We start from the raw sequence: 14087 nt of genomic DNA, 5'->3' as shown, positions 1-14087 counted from the left end.
ACAGAGTACAACAGGGCAGGTCTCTGTCTCAAGGAAATTACGGTACAATCTAATATTTGATTGGGGTGGGGGATGACAACAGAGGAAGTAGGACAGGAAAGTGGAGGCAGGGACAAACAGGGAAGGAATGTTCAGTTGTTTCATCTGTACCTGCTCAAGCTTAGTTGCAGGCTGAGTTACAGTAGGGCATTTCTTCATTTCCTTAAAAAGAAATCTGGAAAAGAGAGCTCTTTTTTCTGTCACTCACATCTCCCTGGTCTTTTCTCTTTACTTTTCTCCACCCCATCCCCCGCCACACCCAATATAATTGTTTTGCCCATCAGTGCTTCCTTTTCAAATCATTTTGACATGAGCTGCATACAGCTGTATTGAAATCTTCAGTTGTTGGATTCTGTGTCTCGGAGGCATAGAGATGAGTCATAGACTTCAGGCTGGCATTTCTTTATCTGCCTGTTTGGGTCTTTCTATTTCAGTCTGGGAGGGTCCTCTTGTTTTTGTCCATGTGTGGAAGCAAGAGACCATTATCATACAGGGGTTGCTTCTCTCTCTCTCTCTCTCTCTTTCTCTCTCTCTCTCTCTCTCTCTCTCCTTTTTCAAGGAATAGCTCTTGCAGTCTTTATTTTGACACTTCCTTTGTGGTGCTCCCTCCCCGTCATAAAGGACTGAAACAGAAAGGCCTAATATCATTAATCCATGAGGATCCATATAAATATGAATTGCTATTACTGGTTCCACTACTACCACAGAATTAGGAAGAAGCAATAATAGGGACACCAAAAGAGTCCCTGAAGCTGGAGCAGAAGCCAATATGTTTTTCATTTTCCTAGCACAATTCCCTAGCTTCTCTTTCATAAAGCATACCGCCACCACTGCTGCTTTGAGAATATGGAGAAAAATAATAATGTGTTGGATCTTTTCAAAGTGCCTTTTCTGGCAGAGGATCTTAAATCTGAGACACAGGGAAAAGTACATGGAGCCTTTGACGACATCCTCTGTATGTGCTTTCAGACATCACAGTGCCAGCCCAATCTAGCTGATGTGTAGACATATGTAGGATTGTCGAGTTTTGCTTGGGAAGGGGTTGCATTTGAAGGATCTACATAGCACTCTCCTCCTCCTCCTCCTCTTCCACAGCACAATGAGAGGGTTTGTTCAACACACTGCTAATTATATTTTCAGTTAAATTGCTAGTTTACTAGAAGCCAGGGAAGTGATGGGGGGGGGGGGGAGCCAAGTGTATTGAGTCCAAATTCCCTTCTAGTCATGGCTTCAAAGTCTGAAAAACAACACTAGTGATAAGCAAACACAATCTTGATTCAGAATTGCATCCAGCAAATTTAATTTAAACAAATCTGAAAATGGCTCTTTTTGTTCCAGGTCCAGTTTGGACCTTGTTGTATTTCTGATGATGTCACTGGGACTGAAGTAGCATTCAAGGATCTCACCCGCATCTCCCACTGCCCCATTCCACTTGCCTATTCTAGCAACGAGGCCTTGCTTGAGGACTTCAATCACTTGGTCATCTGCTAGAATTCTGGCGTAGAAGCGTTCTTTAGGAAACATGACTCTGGGTCACATAATTTCCATGACTTTTGGTGTCAAAGGAGGTTAGGCACTTTCAGTAAACTACACATTAAAATGTATTAAAATGGAGGTAGCGAGGTGTACCTCGGTTGCAGTCACTGGGAGAGTAAGAGAGAAGATATTCTCTGGTTTCATTACAGTCCAAGCCAGAGAAGATTGTAGTGCTCACTTTGGATTGGAGACAAACTTTACAAGTCTTCAGAGTTTGTGTTCTGAGCAAGGAAAGTACAAAGTTTGGCATCACTAAAACATATCCCAACTATTTTGGGGGTGATAGTCTTTATGCAATAAGGTTTCTGCTTTTACCATGCTGTTAAATTGACTTCCTTTGAACAATATAGACTGCGAGCTTTTTGGTGATGTATTTGTCTATTCCAGAAAGGCAGTTATTGTCACTCAGTCTGAAGTTCTAATAACTTAATAACAAGTCCCCGCCCAAGAAACATGGCTACAGCAGCAACACAAACCTTCACATCTAACTTGATACACTATTAAATACTTGTTGCTTTGCCACACAGTGATTAAACTTATGCAGAAATCTGTAATATATGAATTGGTACCACAAAGAGTTCTGTTTTTATTTTAGGAACAGCATTCTGAGAGAAAAGCATGAATATTTAGCTAATTCTTTCCAAATGGATAGTTTCTCACTGTCCTTTGGCAACTCTGTTGTGGTTTCAAGGTTGGGGATTAATCACATGAGGGCAGCCGCCTTCTGTATTTACAGATGCTGCTCTGAATTAGATGAATGGTATTCAACCAAGGCTGCTGTGTTCTGTTGTACATTTATAGAAGCTTTGCCATAATGACCTCTAGTTGTTACTTGAAGGCGTAATGATTATCTGTGGCACTTCCAATTGTGCTTAGATCTAAGGATCACATGGCTCAACTATTATTAACAGCAGATGTTTAAGAAGGAGCCACACTGTTAACAGTTTCCACTATTATAAAATTCCTAGTTATGGCTGCAAAAAATAGACACCAATATACTAGTTGTGCTTTTTTCAGATTGAACTGGGTTACAGAATATATTATGTTTAAAGGTATGAGTTTTGTATTTCTTAATATCAATATATGGTGCTAGAATTACTACCTTAGGAAATATATAACTGAGTGTAAGTGAATTGATGGTAATGTGGGGTGTTTTTTTAAAAAAAAGTTGTTTGACCTCCTTCTTTACAAGAGCACAATTTTGATGCCTCTGCCAAGCCTACCTGCATTTTTCTACTGCATTGAACTATAGGTAAAAGGGAGGGGTGTTGAGATCAAGAGAGTTACAAACTCTATTAAGGACTTCCCTTCTTCCTTCTCTCACATACACATTCTTCCATCACAAGAGCTGTTGTCCTAATTACCCTTTTCCACACTAGAGGCGAGGTGTTTTTCCTTAAGAGGATGTTGGCGAAAATCCAAAGACATTCTCCTCAGAGCAGAAAACTGATTCTGCTTTTCTATTACATTGTTATTCAGAATAAAGGAGGGCATTAACCAAATGCTGTCAGAAAGGGTTTCCTGAAGCAGATGCTTGGTAAGGTAGTTTATTTTCTGGCATCTGTGGAAAGGGGACGGAAGACAGGAGGGAGGGAGGTCAAAATGGCCATTTCAGTCAAAATGTGCTCAAGGTGCAGTATGTGGTGAGACTGAGCTGCACCTTTGGTTTCTTTGCATATAGGAAGGTAATATGTGTACTGAGAAGTTGTACACATATTATCTGAAAGCTCTCTTTCTGACCTTGTGATATAATTAGGTAGGAAGAATCTATGCGGAGGTCAGAGGAGACTGAGTGTCTGAACAGGCTTTTGGTTTGTGTCATTCTGTCCATAGCCAATCCATACTGGCAGATTTAAATGTAAGTGTCTCGTGTACTGTTGGAACAGCCCTGCCTCTGTTCACCTGATGGGATACTCGCTTGCATTGTGTTAAGTCTAGATCAGATACAAACCACACTCGTGCTTCCTTATCCTCCCCTGAAATGTATACAGACTATGAGATTTCAAAAGATGCTTTTATCAAGGTGAGGTTGAATCCAGAGGGCAAAAAGGCCTGTTGCCTCTGTCCAGAAAAAACTTTTCCTGCCTGAGGGCTGTTTAACAAGGATTTTGTGATGAAGGATTGTGATCTTGTTTTAAATTGTATTGATGCATTTTATGTATTTTTCTGTTGTGCTTTATGCTTTGTAAGTGGTTTCAAGGGCAGTTCTAGGAGACTGTGTAGAAATTGAATAAAAATAATAATAAATGTGAGTTATGACATTTATGAGTACCCGTCAACAGCCTCTGGAAGGATGTGGTTCAAAGGATATGAATAACCTGCTTTCTCCCACTGCATAATCTTTCTCAATCACCACCCGTTGGACAGTCAAACCATTGTTAGAATGCAGGTAAAAGATCAGAATGGGAAATTAGGCATTGATTTGGGCCTCAACTGCTTCTGTGGGCACTAAATTGCTATATATTTAGTAGTTAAAGTCAGCACAGCTGTGACTTCTTTTCAAATTAAAGGAGTAGGATTCAAAGATACAGGAAAATAGCTGCTTGCACTGTTTAGCAAACACTTGCACAGGTGCTGATGGAATTATTTGTGTAGTGCTAAAATTGGCTAGGTTCTATAGCAGTTGTTTTGCTTCCGTTTGCATCAAGTAAAATAATATATTTGATTTTGGTTTTCTCATGTAGTGCTCTAGTACAAGTTGTAAAACAGCCCTTCTGAGGATGGAAAGAAGCTCCCACATGTCGAAGGAAACCTTTGGAACTAACCCAGTGATTGGAAATATTGAATGACTTGTCTCATTCTGGGATGTAATTGAAAATGATAAGAGATGCTTTGGGTGGCTGCCCAGTAGCCATGCACTACTGCTGATCCACCACATTCAAAGATGGCACTGGGACAGTCTCATAAGGCATTAGATGAGAGAGGGGACAAAATGGCTTCTCCCATGATCTACCGTACTCCTTCAGAACAAAGTACACCCCCATTGGGTCTGCAAGACTGATCGTAGATGGAAACTAGTTAGTATGTGCAGCCATGTGTTTTATCACCCCACTACCAGCTTAAAAAATCAAGAAGTGTCAGGCAACTGTGTTTAAGCAGAATAATGGTAGGGACGAAGCTGCTTAGCACTTTCCACTGGCACTTAAATTCTCTCAACTTCTGTTCCCTGTCTATAGAGGAAAAGCATAATCATGCTTTGGGGGAGGTGGTGATTTTGAGCAGGAAAATAAAGTGCCAAGAAAGAAAGGGTTAAACAGCTCTTCTTCTCCCCTGTTCCCCCCACTTGCTCACAGTCTCTCAACCCTGGTGTGAGTGAGTCTCTGTGTATTTTAAATTACACTGGTGAAAAGTTAACTTTAGCTGTGTGTGTAGTATTTAATTGGGGGGCTTTAAAGAGACGATTTGCACAGTGTACTGGAACTACACGGTTTCCTCCTTGTTTCCACATTTTAAGATGATAATGAGATCAGCCTCATAAAGCTGACTTTAGTACTGGTGGTAACATCTGCTGCTTAAGGAATCACCTGGTGCCCTAGCAGATCTAAGAAAAAGGTGGAAGTTTGTGATGGGCCACCATCACAGTGTGTACAACACTGCAAAATTCGTGGAGGTCTGTGTTGGACAGGATGGTGTTTTAGCCAGCGTCAGCTGTTACTTTCTGATGGCTGTGTGGTCTGGCATGCACTATATGTGAGAAGCCATTGCCTTGGCAAGATTGCAAGCTTTGCTTTAATGGGTGAAAGCGTTCACCTTTAAGTGAGGAAGTCTGTCTTAGTGTCTTAGTTTTGCTAGTTAGTGCTTTAAAATGCTAATGTCAGTGCATGCCAGACCGCTGATTATCATGCGTTTCTATATGCTACAGTCTTCCTGTTCAGACTAACTACCATCTGCAGGGTATGTGCTGAACTCTTCTCACCCAAGCTCTCCCGTCTTATCTGCAACATAGTGCTAATTTATTTATTGTTCATTCTTCACATTTTCCGTAAAGACAGCTTGAAAATGTCGAGAGAATTAACAGGAATGCCAGCAACCGCAAAAGCAGCACTTTGTGTAGGGAATGGCCCTAATCAGTTCCTCATTTCTCAAGGGTTGAATGTGTGCTCAGCAATTTCAGTCCATGCTGGCACATTGGTGCGCAGATACATGTTGCTCTGTGCCTTTCAGTTTGACTCGATCCAAGAATCTTTGAAGATGCCTCTTCCGTCTTTGGCCCTGCTATTAATGCTCTTCATCCTGCCACTTTGTGCCAGTCTAAGATATAATACTTCCAGGCTAGGCTGCAGGATTATACCTGCCTCTTGGGCGAATTATCCCATATTTTCTTCTACTGGCCTTATGTCAGGGCCAACCTTAACAAGGATTTGGTATTAGCCAGGATTTATCCATAACCAGCTGTTATCCGCAAAGGCAGTGGAGATTAAAGCAGTTCCGGCCCAAGACATTTTGCTGCCTGAAGCAGAGCCCAAATAAGTTTTAATCTTATATGGGCATTAAAGCACAGATCCCTTTTGCCCTCAGTTTGTCCACATGTTCTGTGAGACTGTGTGGTCTGCTGCTGAGAATGCTTAGGAGCATTAGTGTGGGAAAACTGATGAGGTGGGTTCTAATTCCAATAGAGGCACATCCTCTCTGGTCTTTATATATCTCATGTAGAATATATGAGTGGTAGTGTTCTTTAGAAGAAAGCATTGCAGCCACCACTCCCACCCCACTTTCTCCCAGTATCCCATAAGAATAGACTGGGTGGAACTTCATCATTGCCGATTATAATCATTAGCCCTCATGCCCCCGACACCCACCCAAAGGAGAGATCTTCATGGCTCTTGTTCTGTATTGGCCTCCAGGAACGCTCAGCATACCATCTAGATTCTAGAAATTAAGCCTTAGTGAACAAGTAGGCTAGGATCTGCATTTGATATTGTTTACTGTCTGGTTATACTTTGTGCCTACCCCCCCCCCCCTATCTATCTGTATTTTTTTATATGTTACTTCTTCAGTTCATTCTATTTAGTTTATTTTCCCTGGTGTCGTATACCCTTCACACATGTACAAATATAATTGCATGTGTCTGTGTTCTCAGGCAAATGCAGGGTGTTTGTGATGTCTACGCGATGCCACTACTGGCTTCTTCAACACCTTCATACTGTACATCATTTCTTCTTGTTGCCTCCTACGATTCATTTACCTGCTGACCTATTGTTAAGCTCCTTGTACGGGTTGTGACTATTTATCTGATGTTCGTATATTCTTTGAGTAGTTTCAGGGATGCTACCAAGAATACTTTTGACAATGTAGGCATTTCCAGCAAATATACCCCAATATTATAGGCAGTTTCCTAGTACTTCAGGCTGGGTGTGAAAGCTAGAAATGGTTATACATTTTCCGTGGGGCTGGGTGGTAATGTGTTGCAGTGGCTCTGCTTGTATCTGGATGACCATTTCCAGAAGGTGGTGATGGGGGATTTCTACTTAACTCAGTGGTGTTTGTGCCACAGGGTCCTGCAGGGTCTATCGTATCTCCCATTCTTTTTAACATCTACATGAAACTGCTGAGCATAGTCATTTGGGAATTTGAAGTGAGTTGTTGCCAGCATGTGGGTGACACACAACTTTTCATTAAAACCACATGGAGTGCTGAATGTGCTAGGCTAGGGTAAAGGACAAGATGAGAATAACAAGCTGAGGTTAGCTCTGTGAATAAGTACTTCCTCTCTCCAGATGAGCAGGGTTCAGCCTGCTCTGGATGGGATTGCACTTCTAAATGATCAAATTCATAGCTTGGGGGTGGTCTTGTATCCATCAGTGTCCTTACAGATATAAGTGACCCTTTAATTAACTTTGGCTTGTAGCCAGTGCAGTGCTATGTAACTGTGCCGTCAGAGATTTGTACTGGCAGAATGGGAGGTCCGCTCGCCTGCCCCCCCCCCACACTTTTAACACCCCCAGTGTATGGTGTATTTTTGTCTGTTTCCATGTGTGAAATGATTTTCCTGTCTTCTTTTTCTTCTTCCAAACTTGGATTTGAAGGGTTGTTTAGGATTCTAAAGTTCAATTCTACTGTACAGTGGTACCTTGGGTTACAGAGGCTTCAGGTTACAGACTCCGCTAACCCAGAAATAGTACCTCGGGTTAAGAACTTTGCTTCAGGATGAGAACAGAAATCGTGTGGTGGCAGCGGGAGGCCCCATTAGCTAAAGTGGTATCTCAGGTTAAGAACAGAACAAATTAAGTTCTTAACCCGAGGTACCACTATATTGGGTGGAATTCAACATAGCACAAACTGGGGTATATGAATACAGGAAATGAGACCCACTGACACAACAGAACTTCCACCTCCTCCTGCCATGTGCCCCCTAAACCTGTCCTTAGGACTCATCCAACCCTCCAGAGCAGATTTAGCAGGAGAGGAAAAGTGGACCTTGTTTTTACCCATATATATATATTAAACTTGAACATCACCTGGAGATATTTTTTTTGAGGCAAGTAGTAAAACTAAATAATAAATGTCACCCATAGATTTAAAGAGACAGAAACAGAAAGAGCAGTTGAATCATACTGCAATCACCTGTGCCACCAACTGTTGCCATGAGATAAAGAGACGTGGTGCAGTAGCATGAGAAAGATTCCTGTGTGAGTGCATTTCTCTGCTCCTTCATTAGCCTGTTGCAGCTCTTGCTTGCTCAATTAACTTTGTGACAAATTTATGTATTGGGAAATGTGTAAAATGTTCCCCGGGATTTCATTCATGGCATTCCAGCCGTTTTATGGTGTCCTTTTAGATGTTAATCTTGTCTGTTTCCCTGTTTCCCAGAGAAGCCAATTTCAGAGCTTTTCGCGTTTTAATCATTCTGCAGATTTGTGGCTGTGTTGCATTCTTTTTATCTTCATGTTGTGGGGCACATTCTGGGATGGGAAGGTTGACATGGGCTTGGTTGCTACAGAAAACTGTGGGTTGGTGTTGCTGAGCAAGTCTGTCCACCCTTCCTGCCTTGTGCTATGATTTGGAAGTGTGGGACGGGGCTGCCTTTGGCTGTAACTCTTAGCAACTGAATCATTAAGGAGAAGGCCGTCAGAAAGAAGTGCTATCAGGACTGCACCCAGCTATTCTAACACTGAATATTGACTTGGAAGTAAGTCCCACTCTGCTCAGGGCAGCTTACTAAGTGTGTTTAGGATTGCATCATAGAATTATAGAACTGTAGTTGGGAGAGACCCCAAGGGTCATCTAGTTTTACCTCCTGCAGTGCAGGAATCCAACTAAAGCATCCCTGAATGTTGCAGTCCCATGCTGCTGCTTGTGTCCTAGGCTAAATTATCAGTAATTACGGCAGAGGTGCTAAACTAGAATTGTTCACATATAGTTAATGTTGTGTAATTTAATGCTAATATTTTTTAAAAAAATATATCAAATGCTTTTGTTTGTTTTTCTTGCAGTGATTCAGAGAGCAGAAAACTATGCAAGAAGATGAAAGTTGACCCTAGTTTGAAGGAGAAAGGGGTGGAGTTATTGCATTACAAGTACGTGCAAGAATGGGTTTTTATTTTATTTGTTGAGACAATAGAATCATAGAATCATAGAATCATAGAATCATAGAGTTGGAAGAGACCACAAGGGTCATCGAGTCCAACCCCCTGCCAAGCAGGAAACACCATCAGAGCACTCCTGACATATGGTTGTCAAGCCTCTGCTTAAAGACCTCCAAAGAAGGAGACTCCACCACACTCCTTGGCAGCAAATTCCACTGTCGAACAGCTCTTACTGTCAGGAAGTTCTTCCTAATGTTTAGGTGGAATCTTCTTTCTTGTAGTTTGGATCCATTGCTCCGTGTCCGCTTCTCTGGAGCAGCAGAAAACAACCTTTCTCCCTCCTCTATGTGACATCCCTTCATATATTTGAACATGGCTATCATATCACCCCTTAACCTCCTCTTCTCCAGGCTAAACATGCCCAGCTCCCTTAGACGATCCTCATAAGGCATTGTTTCCAGGCCTTTGACCATTTTGGTTGCCCTCCTCTGTACACGTTCTAGTTTGTCAGTGTCCTTCTTGAACTGTGGTGCCCAGAACTGGACACAGTACTCCAGGTGAGGTCTGACCAGAGCAGAATACAGTGGCACTATAACTTCCCTTGATCTAGATGCTATACTCCTATTGATGCAGCCCAGAATTGCATTGGCTTTTTTAGCTGCCGCGTCACACTGTTGGCTCATGTTAAGTTTGTGGTCAACCAAGACTCCTAGATCCTTTTCACATGTACTGCTCTCAAGCCAGGTGTCACCCATCTTGTATTTGTGCCTCACATTTTTTTTGCCCAAGTGCAATACTTTACATTTCTCCCTGTTAAAATTCATCTTGTTTGTTTTGGCCCAGTTCTCTAATCTGTCAAGGTCGTTTTGAAGTGTGATCCTGTCTTCTGGGGTGTTAGCCACCCCTCCCAGTTTGGTGTCATCTGCAAATTTGATCAGGATGCCCTTGAGTCCATCATCCAAGTCGTTGATAAAGATGTTGAATAAAACCGGGCCCAAGACAGAACCCTGTGGCACCCCACTAGTCACTCTTCTCCAGGATGAAGAGGAACCATTGATGAGCACCCTTTGGGTCCGGTCAGTCAGCCAGTTACAAATCCACTGAGTGGTAGCATAGTCAAGACCGCATTTTACCAGCTTCTTTACAAGAATATCATGGGGCACCTTGTCAAATGCCTTGCTGAAATCAAGGTAGACTACATCCACTGCGTTCCCTTCATCTACCAGGCTTGTAATTCTGTCAAAAAATGAGATCAGGTTAGTCTGACATGACTTATTTTTCAGAAATCCATGCTGACTATTGGTGATCACAGCATTCCTTTCTAGGTGCTCACAGATTGTTTGCTTAATGATCTGCTCCAGAATCTTCCCTGGTATTGATGTTAGACTGACTGGGCGGTAATTATTTGGGTCCTCTCTTTTCCCCTTTTTGAAAATAGGGACAACATTTGCCCTCCTCCAGTCTGCCGGGACTTCGCCTGTTCTCCAGGAATTCTCAAAGATGATTGCCAGTGGTTCTGAGATCACATCTGCCAGTTCTTTTAATACTCTTGGATGCAGTTCATCTGGCCCTGGAGACTTGAATACATCTAAACTAGCCAAGTATTCTTGTACTATCTCCTTAGTTATTCTGGGCTGTGTTTCCTCTGCTGAATCATTTCCTCCAAATTCTTCAGGTCGGGCATCGGGCAATAAATATACTGCTTAATTACAATCCTATCTGAGATTGTCAAGGAATGCAACATAATGTGTTGAGAGTGGCTTTATCTTCTCCTGAAGATACCCTGCAAGGCAGCAGAGGTTTAGCATCAGCGTTTTCCTTTTCCTAGCAGAGGTTTAGCATCAGCGTTTTCCTTTTCCTAGATGGGCTACCTTCCCAGGTTGATGAGCCCCACCTGTCCCTCACTTCCCTCTACAGCATGTGCAGGAACCGCCTTCTTGGCTATTGGACCCGCTATTGGTTTTGTCTGCTCAATCCACCGGAGCCTGTCTTTGTATGCAGGGCAAGTCCCTAAATCAACGAGGGTTTGAGGCCCATCAAAGCCATTTCCCGGGATGTAGCTGCTGTTGCATGCTGACAGCTTCTAGGAGCCACAGGTAGGAGCTGAGTGCAGAGTGGGGACCAAAGGTGGACAAACTGACCCAGAAGAAGCACAATATGTCTCCCACCAGAGGTACTACCCCTCCCCATACAGCCCAGAGTGGCTATGCAAAAAGAACAAAAGCTCGTAAGGCAGAGATAATAATTTTCATATGTACTGCATTCCAAAATTGGGCTGCTAATGGACATTTAATGGGCAGGCAACATGGTATGGTTTGGCTATGATGAGCTGGTGGCTGAAAGCTAATTTCTGTTGGTGCACTCTGTCCCACTAAGATCTTAGTGCTTGCTAATATTTAAGAATATTAAATGCTTTTGTTTATCTCTTGCAGTTGCCGGAACCATGCACCTTCCTCAACAGTTGGGGTTTTGTTCTGACCTTGTACCATACATCTGAAATGCAGCACGAGGTCGGAGACAATTTCTGTCCCAATCCCAAACCTGGAGGAGGGTTCAGAGTTCCGTGCAACGGGAAAGCAAGCCTTCAACCCCCTCTAGTTTAAAGTTGGAGGGAAGCGGGCAGGCTTGCTTTGTCTGTATGTTTGCTAGGCAGTTGAAGCGCCTGTCAAATGCAGATGTCAAGACACCTGCCTCTCCTTCTAGCTTGGAGCTGGATCCAAAACACATCCCAAGCCGCCTCTGAACTGTGGAGGCAAGGAGGAGCAGGGTCATTCCCTTCCTCACAGCTTCAAGCTTTGAAGTAAGCCTAGGACTTACCCAAGAGGCTTTCTGAGCCACAAAAGTGGCAAGTAAAATTGTAAACTCCTAGACATAATTGCACTGTATCTACTGGTGCATACATAGATAATGTAAGTTTTGTTGTGAATTTCAAAGACCATGTTACATACTCAGGAGAGTTCCCCGAATAAAAATGTGTGTGTGATTACATAATACACTGTTATTAATATTAGTAGTCTGGGTCAGCATTAAGAGTTGAAAATTAACCCTCCCCCATCTGCCTGGCCTGAGATAAATAGAAAAACTTGTCACATTATTATTATTAGGGATCAGTAGGGATATTTTTAATTCAGATGAGTTTGGGGAAGAAATTACCCCCCTGAAAAATTACACCCATACTTAAAGAAAGTGTTGTCTCCTCTTCCAGTATTCCGTCATAATTCTTTTTAATGAGACAGTCCCTACCTGTGTTACCTAAATCAGTTGGAGGTTGGTTTCCTAGCTGACTGATTTCAGGAGACTTCAGCATGTGATTGTTTTTTGTTCTTCAGGAACCAACATGCATAAATATAGCTGTGCATTGTAGCAAATAGAATTGCCCCCTGAAACTGCCACTCCCCAAGTCTAGCCTGTGCTAAATGCTCTCATTAAGGCTTTGTGGAAGTGATTGCCCATTAGAGACCTGGTTGCTTCAAGAACTTGTTTTCGATGGCTGTGTTTTCCACAGCCCTGCAAGCTGAGGAAAACTTAATTTATCCAGACCAGAGGAAACAGCTGCATGATTTTCTAATAGCACTCCTAAAATTAATTGCTGTTTTTCCCCATACTGTTTCTTGACAGGGATGGCGCATTTCACACTGAATATAACAGAGCACTCACACTGAAGGTAAATTTACAGTAGTTTGAAATCTTCCGAACAGGGAGATGTGTTTGGGTGTAGAACAGATGTTAATGCTTACAGCTTTATATTTGGATGGTTTCCCCCCCATACATTTCAGGAACAGCTGTTTGGGTGACCTAAAGGGTTTCTCTCCATTCTCATATCTCCTGCACATCTGCCAGGCAAACATCCTGCAAAGCTGTGTGTGATTAACTAGATGGAGACACTGTTAAATTGCAATATAAATTGTGAACTTCGTTGCAATCTGCTAACAAATAAAGTGGGTTTTTTATTTAGTATGTGTGTTGTAAATTATTTTTGTCTTGCTGCAAGATCCCTTTTGATGCCAGCTTGTATCTAATAGCATTACCCTGGCAGTGATTGGGAAAATGCTCCCCCCTTCTATTTCATCTGCCATGAGATGAGCTTGGAAAAGAGAGGAAGTGGCCTTTTCTCAGATATGGTTGCAACCATGGACTAAAGTCCTAGGTAGATGCCCAGTGCACAGCATGGGCAAACTGGCCTCCTTTCCTTTTGTTGCATGGCCATAATAGACTGCACAGAGCAAAAGGAGAAGTGCCCTTTGAAGCAGCTTTCAGAGAAAAGGGGGTATCCTAGAGAACACCAGAGAATACTCCTAGAATAGGAGGCCTTTCCTCATGGTGGCTTAAGAAAAAGCTTTGTTCACAAAAGTAGCCTCAGGAGGTCTTGGCTCTGTTCCTGAAATGATTGTAGGAGGCGTTTTTAAACTCCAGAAAAGCCTTAAAAAATTGACAAATCGGAAGATACTCACCTGAATTCACCTGATGTGTTTTCTTCAACCTTCTCCAGCACTTAGAGGATTTCCCCAAAAGTCATTGGAGGGACTCAGAACGACAGAATAGATTCAACAAAAATGAGTTCTGTTTAGTTTTGGAAGTATTTGGGAACCTTCCCTATAAGAGGAGGCTGAAGTGTTTGGCGCTGTTTGCCTTAGGAAGGATTACTAAGAGGAAACATTATAGGGGAGAGGAGCCAGCAGTGCATAACCCAGACATTATACAAAGTGAATAAATTGTGAAGCTTTGTGTGAATTTCTCTCTTTCTGATCTTTATAACAGAACAAAACAGATAAATTTATCTGCACAGACCCTGGCTTGCTCATAGTTCACAGTACGGTGGCAGTTACGAGATTTGAGCACCATTATTGAAGCTAGTGGCAACTGCCAGGTCTCAACACTGATTCCTCCTGCCTTATTAGAGGAGACTTAATTTTGCAACTTCTACCACATTTTCAGATTGTACTTCATTAAGAGATTTCTTCTCCTCCTTTGGCGATCACTCGTAGC

The 14087-nt window shown here is 42.4% G+C and overlaps 1 protein-coding gene across 2 annotated transcripts in view; it reads left to right on the top strand.

Moving 5' to 3' along the window:
• The window catches only part of PDIA5 (protein disulfide isomerase family A member 5), a 145115-nt gene that overhangs the window by 47547 nt on the left and 83481 nt on the right, over nt 1–14087 (top strand). For both annotated transcript variants that reach the window (XM_083410050.1, XM_083410051.1), the window contains exons 4-5: nt 9009–9092; nt 12720–12765. In XM_083410050.1, coding sequence (XP_083266176.1) covers nt 9009–9092; nt 12720–12765 — 130 coding nt within the window. The remainder of the gene's footprint in view (nt 1–9008; nt 9093–12719; nt 12766–14087) is intronic.

The sequence above is a fragment of the Podarcis tiliguerta genome, assembly GCF_965153285.1.
Source record: "Podarcis tiliguerta genome assembly, chromosome: 1".
NCBI lineage: Eukaryota > Metazoa > Chordata > Lepidosauria > Squamata > Lacertidae > Podarcis > Podarcis tiliguerta.
This window is presented reverse-complemented; position numbering and strand designations above follow the sequence as displayed.